Source organism: Adiantum capillus-veneris, chromosome 22 (genome assembly GCF_014529385.1).
Source record: "Adiantum capillus-veneris isolate H3 chromosome 22, ASM1452938v2, whole genome shotgun sequence".
Taxonomy (NCBI): Eukaryota; Viridiplantae; Streptophyta; class Polypodiopsida; order Polypodiales; family Pteridaceae; genus Adiantum; species Adiantum capillus-veneris.
Genome location: NC_140952.1, coordinates 21,135,024 through 21,148,516, shown reverse-complemented (window position 1 = coordinate 21,148,516; position 13,493 = coordinate 21,135,024). Strand labels below are relative to the sequence as shown.

General features: G+C 40.9%; 1 protein-coding gene across 1 annotated transcript in view; it reads right to left on the bottom strand.

The window, feature by feature from the left end:
- The window catches only part of LOC147429009 (SH3 domain-containing protein 2-like), a 124,024-nt gene extending 113,959 nt beyond the window's left edge, over positions 1–10,065 (bottom strand). The window contains exons 1-2 of the mRNA XM_086494869.1: positions 9,846–10,065; positions 9,454–9,561 (exon numbers count right to left, since the gene is read on the bottom strand). Coding sequence (XP_086350995.1) covers positions 9,454–9,513 — 60 coding nt within the window. The 5' untranslated portion in view covers positions 9,514–9,561; positions 9,846–10,065. The remainder of the gene's footprint in view (positions 1–9,453; positions 9,562–9,845) is intronic.
- Between the last annotated feature and the right edge of the window lie 3,428 nt (positions 10,066–13,493).

The window sequence follows — 13,493 nt, the reverse complement described above, 5'->3', positions numbered from 1 at the left end:
TAGTACTGAGAAGAGGTGCTGCAGATACTACTTCTTTTGCCTCTTTTGCCTTCTCTAGCACCCTAAGGGCTTCTTTTATAGGTCTTTTAGCCATTTTCCCTACCTACTTTTAATAAATGTCATGTCAAAGTCACTTATCAATAAATGTACCTAGATGTATCCAAGATAAGCCCAATAGTCACCCACAAGACAATATAACCATCACCTCCATCATGCATAGTATTGACTAAATACCACGACATCCCCACTAACGTCGTCAGTGCCCAATAGAGGGTGTAGAACTAGGTACTAACATATGCTCCCCAACACAACACACAACACACACCACACTTATTACTAAATGACTTATGTGACTGTTCATATGCCTATATGCTTAAGTGATTTAACTATGTAAGTGAGGGTATGCAACTATGACCGGCCTAGGCATCCACGTCCTGCTAGAGGCTCACAAAGTGCCAGATTAGATCTTAAGCTAGACTACACTTATCTTCTTCGACCCAAGAGCTATCGAGAATTTCATCCATCCAAACTTCCTTAAGCAGATGGACTTCGCGTATGACCAATTTGCTGGAGAACTTGAAGCTAAGTTAGCCACTAGGCAAACTCAAAAGATTGTACCCTCATTGGTTCTCTTCTGGTCACGATCCAAGGGTACCATGGAAAGGCAGACTTCCACATTATGAAGTTAGGCAATTGTGATGCTCTTTTGGGCATGCCTTAGCATGACAAGAATGATGCGACCATCCACATTTGAAACCATATCATCACATTGATGCAAAAAGACAAGCTAGTCGTGCTTACAGTTCGACTCACAAAGACAAATCTTGAATAAATTTCTTTGTACTTTGTTTGAGAAATTGTTTGAAATAAAATTAATCTGTTTTGACCTTGTTCTGATGCCGATTAAATTAATTCTAGTTTTGATGCTGGTTTCAATACTTTTTGAAAATCCTTGACTAGTCATGGCTCGGGCTTTCCTAGAAGGAGTACTGAATAGGAGATAATGAATGAAAATTGTTGCTTTAATCATGGCTGGAGATTGCCCGAGAGGAGTATCAAAATGAAAATTGGCTACAGTCTTGAAAGCATTTACTCTTGGAACCTACAAGCGATGCACGCTACGGTGTGGGGAGCGTTTGGTTGTAAAAGGCCTCTATTATAAAGACAAGTTCTCGAACACTTGAGAGATGCAAAAACAATGTAATTACGTGGGTCACGACAACTGTTAGTTTCTATGTTCTGTAACATGGATCTCTAATCATCTGTGTTGCATTGTGATGTGTCAACCGCTAAATAGTCCTAATTGGGTGAGATTGCCTGGGTATGTGTCACAAAGTGATGACGTGGCATGGCCATAAAATGCCAAGCCTAGTGAAGGAAGCAAGCAACAGAAGAAGTTTAGGACACGCCTAGGAAACGAGTGACTCGTAGAGAGAATCGTATTGAGAGGGCATTTTGGCCAACAATCGAGTAGCAATATCCATAGAATTGATCACCTTGCCAAACACAGCAAGCTCATCTAGAAGTTACTACATGTGAGCAATAAGGGTTTGAAGGGAATAGATTGTGAAAACTAAAGTTCAGCAAAGTCTTCTTTAAAGCAAGGATCCTTCCAGACGTCTTCGCCTCGTACAACTTGCAAAGGTACTCCCAAACCTCATGGCTGACGAAAAAGATGTAAGAAGTGATATTCTACACAATTGATGCAAAGGTACGAAAACACCTTGGAGGTAGTCTCGTTCCAAGAATCAACCATGGCTTGTATAAAGACGAGTGATGAAGTACCATATCCAATAGGTGGTCCACATGTAGTTGTAGTCTGTAGAAGAAGAAGGAGTTGCATGTCTCAAAGCAGTCGAAGACGCCAGCGTAGAAGATGATCCCAATGTTGAAACTGTAAGGCATTTGGCATTGGCTTTGTCCATAAGTCAATCCAAGAAGTATTTCATCATAAAACGTCCCCATGATTTTCATCTTCCAAATCGTAAAGTTGGAATTGTCTGCCTTCTCTAAAGGATAAAAAATCAACATCCCAACACAAAAGGTCGACAAGTCTGCAAAAATACTTACGTACAACGACAAACAATCTCGATGTCTTGCAAATAAGAGACAAAGGTCAAAGGAGATCTGAAAGCCACACCCAAGTAAACACAAAACCAATGCCAAAGAGGAGAAAGAGATTGAAAACCACCAAGAGAGTCAAGAAGTCACCGACGGAGTAAGATCTCCCAACTGTTACTCACCTTGACACAACAATAGGAGGTTGTTATCATGGTGGAGAACTCATGATAGAAGCAATCCTGTCGATGTCAAAGCATCGAAAGTACGCCTAATGGTGATGAACGAAGAGTAAGACAAGTACCAACTGAAAATCAGCAAACAAGAGACTCGAAGAGGTGATGGCAAGTCATGAATCCAAGTCAACATAGCATGTCACAAGTTAGTGGCGTGGCATGCCCAACTGAAAGGAACTGGCGGAGAAGACAAAGGGCTAAGGATCTGAACCCACAAGATGTGGCTGAGGGGCCTAAGGGGTTGGGAATTAAAAACCTAACCCCTTGCTAACTTATGTGCACCGGCCGAGGGAACTAAAACCTAATTATCAAAAGCTTGAGGGCTAATTTCCGAAATTTGTGTTGACATGCTGACTTGGTAGGCTCTACGAATTTCCGCGATTTGTGATAGCATCATAGCGGGCAATTTTTAGTGAACGGTTTTGAACCCGAATGCTTTTGGTGCCAAGTGCTTTTAAAACTAATGCTTTTGGTGCCAAGTGCTTTTAGAACCGATGCTTTTGGGCATCCCTTGTTCTGTTTGTAAGGACCCTGGGGGTCTCACTCTAGAGAGCATCTAGACGCAGAGACACATAGAGAGCTAGACCCTAAGGGACTTGTACCTTTGCAAAGCAATAATAAAGAAATATTGATTGTTAGTCTTTGCGGCCATTGCATCTTGGCTTGGAACTCCACCGTGCCATGTCGACTCTCCTGCTCTCTCTCTATCTATCAAGTTCAGTGATTTTGCAATTTCTATTTGTGTTGTCATTGACTTCTCGCTTGGAGTGTCCAAGCCTGTAACACAGCACCAATACATAGCCGTCACCAAAAACAATTAAGGGTAGCGTCGGCAAGGGGGGCAAGCTTTGTCGAAAGTGCTACCCAAGAGGAATAAGGAGAAAATGCTAGAAGGCCTCAAACAGTAGGATCGACAACTATAGTGAGCCATACATAAATCAAAACCAAAGGTGAGCTTACTGAGTATTGAAAAACCAATGACATTTTTTATAACGCTGGCTAAATGAAAACGCAGGAGCAGCAATCGATCCATAGGAGGGAAGGTAACACAAGGGTTGAGGGGAGGATAGGCGAAAAAGAGTTTAGCCAGCGTTATAAAAAAGGTCATTGGTTTTTCATAGGAGGGAAGGTAACACAAGGGTTGAGGGAGGATGGGCGAAAAAGAGGTGTCGCGGAGAGAGACCTCCGACTCCACGAGACGCAAGGGAAGGAAAAATGTTGATGAGGGGAAGACGGTTTTCGCGATGGAACTCGACCCAAAGATCCTCTCAGTAAGGAAGATGGCGATCTCAGCAGATCATATGCTCCAACACCATGTCATAGTGTGCGACGGAGAGAGAGAGAGAGAGAGAGAGAGAGAGAGAGAGAGAGAGATAGATAGTTGATAGTTCTATTATCGTCCTGGGAGGTCAAATATGACCTATGGGACCAAATGAACATGTCACGTGGTGTGAGTGGAGTTCATAAGTGACTCTCGATGCTCAAAAATGGCTGAAATGAGCGTCGCAATAGAGAGTCCACATCGTGGTTGGGAGAGGAAGGTATGTAGGGAGAGATCATGGCTGAATATATGGGGAAAAGAGGACCTAATGTGGTCAAAAGCTGAGCACTCAAGTAGTGTGTGGTACTCACTCTCTCGCACTTGACGAGGGCATAAGGTGCAAAGTCGATGACACTCCTCGCCAGTGCCCCAACGTCCTGTCTCGCAACGTAGAGAATGGGAGCTAAGACGAATGGAGGCAATGGTGCGGATTGCACTCAACGGGATGGGCTCAAGGATATAGGAATGGGTTCGGTTACCTCGTTCCGAGAAGAAGAGAGATTTGTAGTTTGGGGCAACGTGTGTGGTGTAATGGTTGAAGCGAGAACCTCCGGATTTCTCCCAAGCCGTGATACATTGGCGTTGTAAGAAGGCCTCATTAACTTGGGAGTCAATCGACGCATCCTTGACCAAGTGACATGCATCCCATCTTCCAAACCATTTCTTGATATCAAGCATCCAACCCGAACTTAGTATTTTGCTCTTGCATGTCTTTTGAACCATTTGACTTGCTTCATATGCGATTCTAGGAAGTCGATGCAAAGGGCTACGTTGTGTCTTACGCATGTAATCCACAACCCTTTGCATGCCCAAGACCTCAATGGGAAGCAATCCGGACTCAAGAAGTAAGAGCATGTAGGGTGTTTGTGTCTTGACTTGGAGAAAGTTGGTGAGAAAACGCTTTTGGACATTCTCAAACTCTTTTCAAGTAGACTTCCCGATGCTTCCACCCCACACCTCCACTCCATAAAGAAGCACCGGTGTCACCAATGTGTCAAAGAGGTACTTTTTGAGAGCCCAACACTTGATCTCTCCTGCATTGCACATGTTCTCAAATGCATAATAGGCCCTCTTTCCGGCTTCCAAGCGACGCATTGCACAATCCTTCCATTTATGATTGGATGGAACCTTAAGGCCAAGGTACTTGAAGTGATCTACCACTTCAAGTTTCTCATTGTTATATACAATGCATGGATTTTCATCATTGAGGGTCTTTACAAGCATAACCTTGGTTTTGGATCCATTCACGATCAGCCCGCTATGTAGGCAAAAGCGTTCCAAGACACTCATAAGCTTTTGTGCATCTTCTAAGGTATGTGCCAAGAGCACTACATCATCGGCATAAAGCAAAAGCATGATCACCGCATTTCCAATCTTAACCTCTTCTATGCCTTCTTGCTGCATAAAGTCAAGAACCATGCATTCCAATTCATCAATGAGTAGCCCAAAGAGGGTTGGGGAAAGTGGGCATCCTTGTTTAACACCAATAGTGCTTGCAAAAAATTCTGAAATTCCATCTCCCATACGTAATCGACATATCACTTTCTGGTAGATGCGAAAGACTGCATGCATAAATTCTCTCGGCACTTGAAGGCTTTGCATACGTCTCCAAAGATTTCCTCGCGATACCATGTCAAAAGCTTTCTTGAAATCCACAAAGCAACAATACAACTTTTTTCCTTTCAATCGAGACGCTTCCATAAGAACTCGAAGAGTGACAAGGTGATCAATAGTGCTATGATGCTTTCGAAAACCTGCTTGGCCAAGTGCACGTTTGCCATTCTTTTCAGCCCATTCACTTATCTTCATCTCCATGATACATCCAAATAACTTTGCCATTAAAGAACCAACCATTATAGTGCAATAGTTGTTCACATTGTTTACATCTCCTCCTTTGTGCAAAGGTTTGATCCAATTTGCACTCCAATCATGAGGCATGTCATACTGAAGTGCAAGGTTAAACATATTGCATATCCAATATCGTGTTTTCTTGCTTGTCCATTTAATCATTTCAACCTTGACACCTTGAAGGTCACCTGCCTTACGAGTAGCAAGTTTCTCAAGCGCGCGGCATACATCTTCAATGGTAAAGAAGGGAGACATAAACGGAAGGGAGCTACAACACTCCATCTTATCAACATTGGGTTACTCATAGAGATTCTTACAATGCATATACATATCCTCAAGAGTCAAGTCACCAAAGCTCTCAACGCGCTTGCCTTTTAGATTTTGCCAAAACTTGCCACATGCATGTGCTTTCTCTTGTGCTAAAAGAAGTTGTTTTTCGACTTCCCACCTTCTCCTCTTCTTTTGAACAAGTGCTTTGTATGTGTGTGAACATTCCAAGTAAACTTCCTTGTCTTTGATTGCATCCAATCTTAGCAAGTGTTTTCGGGCTTGACTACATTCCATGTCAAACCATTTCTTCTTGGTGCTACCCTTCTTAGACCTTTTGCAAGACGTGTGTTTCACCGAAAAGCATTCCTTCGCACAAGAGAAAATTACTTCTTTGAAAACATTCCACTTGCATTCTAATGTTGGGCTCTCTTGATGCTCTATCATGCTTAACATTTGGTCCACCATATCAGCATATATAAGTGCTCGTTTGAAGTCTAGACGTAGGTACAAATGATTCACATCATGATTGGAGGCTACATGCTCGAGCCGTTTACCACACTTGAGGTCAATACATAACATCCTATGATCCGATTCCGCATTCCATTCACCAAGTGTAAAGCTTTGTATGCATTCTAGAGTGGCTTCCGAGAACAACATATAGTCAATCACGCTAGCACTGTTGTGCTTTCTACATGTAAAGTCATTGGTGCCTTGCCATAGAGATACACCATTTGCAATGAGCATTCCGGTACTATTGCACATATGTAGAAGTGACTTTCCATAGTGATCCACTTCTTTTGCATCATTAGAACTTCGATTATACATGTATGAGTCATCCATTCTTCTTGAGACATGCGGCATGTCTACTTGTTGTGTGTCGTGTTGTAGCATATTTGTGCGAGCATTCATGTCTCCAAAAACAATGACTTCACCTTGATCCTTGTAATGAGCAATGTCTTCCTCTAGTTCAACAAAGAGCTAATCTCTATCCATATTCAAGCAAGCATAAAAGTTGGAGTCATAGTGAGGAATGTAGCAACCGGCCACAAACATGACTTGACCATTTGGTGGGCTGATTTTCAGCCATAAGTAGCGTTTATACTTATCTTCTTTGACAATGGAAACATCTTTCAAACCCTTTTTGGTCATACATGCTACGTCTCCTTGGCCTCTTCGTTGCTTTGCATTTTTGGCCCACATCAAAGAATGCACATCGTATTTGTCAAATCCAAGAATTCGTTGCGCATCATGCCCCCATGTTTCGACAAGAAGTATCACATCGGAGTCATTGGTAAGCTCATCAATGCCAATTCCCGCATTCCATGGATACCCGTTACAATTCCAAAAGCTTATTCGCAAGCGTGAGTTGGTCTCATAGATCATGTGTCCCTATTTGTTGGGTGGACTTGCATCCTCCTTAAGTGGCTTTTCTTCTTGAGGTGATACCTTAACCTTCTTGCTTCTTTCCTCATATGCTTTGCGACGTACATTTTGTTGCATAATAGTGCGATCCTCATATACATTACAGCCTGTTCCTTTGAGGTAGATCCAACCATTGTCAAGGATGATCTTTCTCTTTACCTCATCAGCCATGGTACATACAATAGGTCTTTCTCCCGAGCGAGGGACTCCTTGTTTTCCAACTCGATGTGCACTATAAGCCATGATTCCTGACATGCCAAAGTGTGTAGCAAAAAACTCTTCAATAGCAACTGCAAGAGATTGGGGTGTTTCCATGCTTTCCTCCTTGATTCCACGAATGACGATGTTCTTTGAGCGTTTTTGTCGTTCATGCAATTCTTGAGTGTCCACATTCTCTACATTCTTTACTTGGACAACGGCTTGCGTGCTAGGAGATGTAGAAACCACATTATCCTTACATATATCAGCCCATGATTTGGATGCATTTCTCATCTCACATACATCATGTCATATTGTATTTATTGTTTCCTCTTTCAATACATGATCACTCTCAACTTTGCTCAAGCGCTCTTTCAATACATTCATGTCAACAAGAGAGCGTTTACATTCTTGAACTTCAGTCTCAAGATGCATCAAGCGTGTTGTTTGCATTTCAACAACCTTCTTGAGGTGCTCATTCTCCACAACGAGAGAGAGAGAGAGAGAGAGAGAGAGAGAATGGCACGCGAGAGAACACAAGAGAGACAAATGGTGAAACCTTCAACTTAAAAACTTTGGACAGCCATACAATGCAATGGATAACCAATGAATGAACCCTGGTAGCACATATCAAGTGTGCTAGAGATAGGACAGGCAAAACCTCTAGAATACCCAAAACCCACCAAAATTTCATAAATGGGGAAAAAAAAGAGTAAAAAGCTTGGTGCAAAGTCTAAATGTGCCTAGAATCCCTAACAAGAAGGTGAAAGGATGGCCCACCCACAACCGCAGACTTGCACACAAGTGAAAAGCCTGTAAGCAGGAGTGAAAGCATCCAGAAGGTAAACATAAAGTTCCAATAGGCTCATGGTAGTCATCCACAAGACTATATAACCATCACTACATCATGCATAGTATTGACTAGATGCTACAACATCCACACCAAGATCACCAAACGCCCAAATGTATGTGCAGATATATGCTCCCCCGCACAGACACACATGATCATAAATTAGTAGAAAGATCAACACACTAATTTTTTGATGCAAGGCAAAGTCACGACAAGCTTGGACAGAATTAAACCTAGCACTTGAAGAAGCATTGAATGGGAGGAATACATTGTACAGGTAGGTGATAGGGCATGCATACCACTAAACATAGAAAGACTTGAGACATATTTATTGACAAATGAAAGCAAACATCAATGCATTATGCATTGTCCATTGTGCAAAATGCACTTCTTTGTTGGCACATGGCACAATTTTGTAGGTTTCTAGGTCCAACTCTTAACGTTTATCAGAGATCAAGGGTAATTTCAAAATCTTTGAAATAAGTACCCAACATACCAAACATGTGATGCACAAGGAAGAGTACTCAATATATCCCTGTGTACAAAATGCGGCCATTTAAACACAAGGCCGAGCAGCTCACCTTTCAACCTATAAAATCCACTCTTATATGGCTTTTATATCTAGTTCACTTCTCCAGATCAGTAATCCAAGGAAAGCATGATGACTTTCTCTCGTGGGAAGTCCATGTCCGTCCAAAAAGCTTGAGAACTTCAATTCAAGCATGAAAACATGTTGGACCTTGTAAAAACTGTAAATACCTTACTGGAAGCAGCATCCTCGCTTGACTAGTTCTATGAGGAAAGTTGAATGCCCCAAAACCTCTTTGTCTACTTCTTACACAGTAAGTACATCATATTATACTTTATGAATGTACTTACATCATATTATACTTTATGAATGTACTTTGAGCCCCAATCAAGTTACATCCACCACTTTGAGCCTTGGACACGTTTTTATTCAAAAAATCTTAGGTCCCCTCAGTGAAATGGAACAGCCTGTTTGGGTTTGGAACTTGCTAAAAGAGAGATTCAACCCATACCTCATGTTTTATGACCATCTCACATGATTAGAAGAAAATTTGCAACTCTCTCTCTCTCTCTCTCTCTCTCTCTCTCTCTCTCTCTCTCTCTCTCTCTCATAATCATGCCTTCTGTTCAACTTTGTTTAACTGATCCCTGCCAAGCTTAATGCTATAAGTGAATTGCAGCTGATCTGAATAAAAAGCACAAACCATAGACTTAAAGTTCACCTGTTGTTGCTTGGCCACCTGCTCACGAAATTTACTCGCTTGCTTCCGTATAGCATCCATGATGCTCGAAGTCTTTCTATATGATCACACATATGACAACCACCACATCTGCATCAAAAATGTACACGTAAGCACATTCTGTGGAATGTAAATGGGGGGAGAGAGAGAGAGAGAGAGAGAGAGAGAGAGAGTTGCAAGTATGCACCGCAATAGCGTCTGGCTATCCATGATGGTAGCCTCCAAACTTTCATGGGTGAGGGCATGAGTGTCTTAAGTGCTAAGTGCTTGTGTGTGTCATCGGCGTTAGCAAGAGACAATAAGCGCAAGCGTTTTGTGTGTGTGTGTGTGTGTGTGTGTGTGTGTGAGAGAGAGAGAGAGAGAGAGAGAGTTACGAGCTATTAAGTCCAGAGCTGCAATCGATAACTCAATGAGCCGCAGAAACGGTGCTCTCGAAGGATGTCGGGATCTGAGGAAGACAAGGCACGGAGCGTTGGCGGGAGTTTCTGCAAAAGGGTGCACTTCTCTCCTCAGTGCCCAATGGGTAGCAAAATGGGACAAGTTTACTGCAGTCATAAGCGAGAGATGAAGTAACAAGGGTGGCCTCTTCGCTTCGAAGCTAGAAAAATAATGGGTTAGCTCAAGACGATGCAAGTTAGGTACCATGGAGACCATGATTTCAAACAACTCATTTGGCCATTTACTATTCACAGCCCATGAATGGTTTCAAACAACTCCTTTGACTATTTACAATTCACAGCCCATAGGGTAAAGGAGCCAGTTTAGAGACACTCAAGAAAAAAGTGTAATTTTCAGCCGGATTTTTTAAATTTGGTCAGATTTAAATTTTTAAGATTCTTCATGCAAAGGCGGATTAGGTAATACCAAGATTGATATTTTTTTGATTAAATTTGGCAGTCAATTTGAAAAAGTTTAAATTTTGAGGTCTTTTAAGGGTTAAAGACACCCAAGGGCCAGTAGTGGGACAGTTTTCAGCAAATCACAAGTTGACACATAAGCAAGATTCCTAGTATATTCTAAATTTTTGTCCCTAAATTGAGGCGTGAGTGACTTTTAAAAGGCACCCGTGTTACAATTGGCTTTTTTACGCTAGATGCATTCATCATTTGTGTTGTTTTTATTGACACTCCCTTTAAAGAGAAAACTGAAAAAACTAGTGATTATGTCGCTCGCTCTCACTCTGCCATCACCTACATGCAAACACCTTGTTGAAGACAATGCCTTTTTGAAGAAAGAGAGAGCCTACATTAAGAAACTGGGGATTGGCGTTCAAACTAGAAAGCAATTTAAACGCTATAATAGCCATCAATTTTATAGTGGCAACTCATGTTGAGCTTGCTCTTTAGTAGACAAAAACATTCCCAAAGATCTTAATAGAGGGAAATTCACTTGTAAAAATGGTCAACATAAAGGCACTATAAACATGTGAATGCTAGCCATTGAATCAAGTGTGTTTAAAAAGGCCGATGGTAAGACTTCTGAAATTATCAAATCTTTGGAATTCTATATTATTGAAAAATGCAAAATGTGGTCCTACTAAACACTCAACAACATCTGTCATATGGCCTATAACCTTTAAGCTTGCTTAAGCCAGAAATTGCAAAATTCATCCCTTGGTGAATAGTTCTCTTGCAAAGAGGGAAGTACATTGTAGGTAGCATAAGTTTTTGTCATCAACTTTATGCTTCTCAACTCCCCCATTAGCCACCAAGATTCTTGGCTACTTTAGGAAACCGTAGCCATCAATCAAAACAAGCAAGATTGCTTATATCTAAAGGAAAGTACCAATTGTAAGCAATAACCTCTTGATTCTAGCCACTGAATCAAGTGTGTTTAAAAAGGCCAATGGTAAGACTTCTAAATTTATCAAATCTTTGGAATTCTATATTTTTGAAAAATGCAAGATCTGGTCCTATTAAACACTCAACAACATTTTTCATATGGCATGTAACCTTTAAGCTTGCTTAAGCAAGAAATTGCAAAATTCATCCCTTAGTGAATAGTTCTCTTGCAAAGAGAGAAATACATTGTAGGTAGCATAAGTTTTTGTTGTCAACTTTATGCTTCTCAACTCCCCCATTAGCCACCAAGATTCTTGGCTACTTTAGGAAACCATAGCCATCAATCAAAACAAGCAAGATTGCTTATACATAAAGGAAAGTACCAATTGTAAGCAATAACCTCTTGTAGATTCTATTGGAACACTTTGAAAAGAAATGATATGGATGATTGATTACAAGCAACATCAACATTTCGTACAAGCATGAGTGGGTTCAATGGTTCCTAAAGGAGAAGAAATGCCCCTCAACCTTGAACAACAAACAAAGAGATATAATAGTGGATCTCAAGACTTGACATCAAACTTTTGAAGAGGATAAGCATGTACACACACACACACACACACAAACACGCGTAGATATGTTTGTGTGTTACATATCTAAATGAAAGAAAAGTGGTTGTGAATTCCCTTAAGCAACCATTATGCAAGGCTTATGAAGTTTCTCTTTGACAAGCTGATGAGGATGTAGTGTTGTGAAGATGAGTATGTGAGTGAGAGAGAGGTTGTCATGTGATCTAAACCAAGGAAGCAAGGGGACTAAGGTGTCCAATGCCTATAATGAGCATTTTCTTTTATGCTTACGCCATTTTTACCATTAGAAGTGGTGTATTGCGCAAATACTTTTTGATGCAAACTAAATTAAGTGATAATCAAATGAGGTAGGAAAACACTCTTTCACGGTTTAATTTTCATATTGCTCACATAGTTGGTAAGCACAACCAAGTGGTCGATGCACTTTCACAAAGGCCAAAAGGGAATGTTGTATCAATAGCTTCTCACAATGTTCTATCCTTTATGATAGATGAGTACGCTACAGATCCAAACTTCAAAGATGTAATGTCAGTTATTGCACTAGGGAAGAAAGAGGAGCAATACAATGTGTGAGATGGTTATCTTCTCTATGGCAATAGGCTATGCGTTACACATAGTTTACGTGAAAAGGTTATGTAGAAATCTCTTGTTCCACCTTATGCAGGACATAAAGGGATTCAAGCTACTCTCAAGGGAGTAGCGATGTACTTTTATTGGCTAACAATGAGGGCAGACATATTGGACTATGTTGCCACATGCATTGTCTATCAAAAGACAAAGTATGATAGATGGAAGCAGCCTAGCTTACTTTCGCCATAGCCTATACCTGATTCCCACTGGGAAAGTATATCCATGGATTTCATCTTTGGATTGCCAAAAATTCATACATGGAAATATGGGAATAGGGACAATAGTAGATTGGTTTAGCAAGCAAGTGCATTTCATACCGATCAAGAAGACTATTAAAGCACACCATATGGTAACCCTCTTTATCTCACAGGTCTTTAAGTACCATGGCTTACCAACATCTATAATCTCCAATAGAGATCCAAGAATGAACATCATTTTTGGAAGGGTCTCCTTGAGAATTTGGGTATTAAGTTGAATTTCTCCTTGGCCTATCACCCACAAATTGATGGCCAAATTGAGATAGCAAATTCAACCATCATTGATATACTTAAAGTCTATGTTACATAAGTGGATCAAAAAGATTAATGGGAAAAGTATTTACCCTTAGTAGAGTATGCGTACAATAACATTGTCCTTACTTCTACATAAAGGAACCCTTCGAGATAATTGTAGGAAGACCCAACCTCCCATTGATAGTCAAGACACTTGGGAACATATTTGTTGCTTGTGAGTATAGCAGAGACCTTATATTTTCAAAAGATCAAAGAAGTTATATCCATCATGCAACAGAAGCAAAAGGCTACTGTTGATAAGCACAGATGAGCCTTTACCTACAAAGAAAATAAAAAATTGCTTAAATTTCCGAAAGCATGCCAGGGAACACAAGAACACCCAACGGGTCACCAAAAATATTATAATAAGTTGGCAAAAAGATATTATGGTCCATTTCAAATTCTTAAGCCTTATAAGGGGGAGTGACCCAAAGAACCAGTAATTGAAGAACCACCAGAGTTTGAGGGTC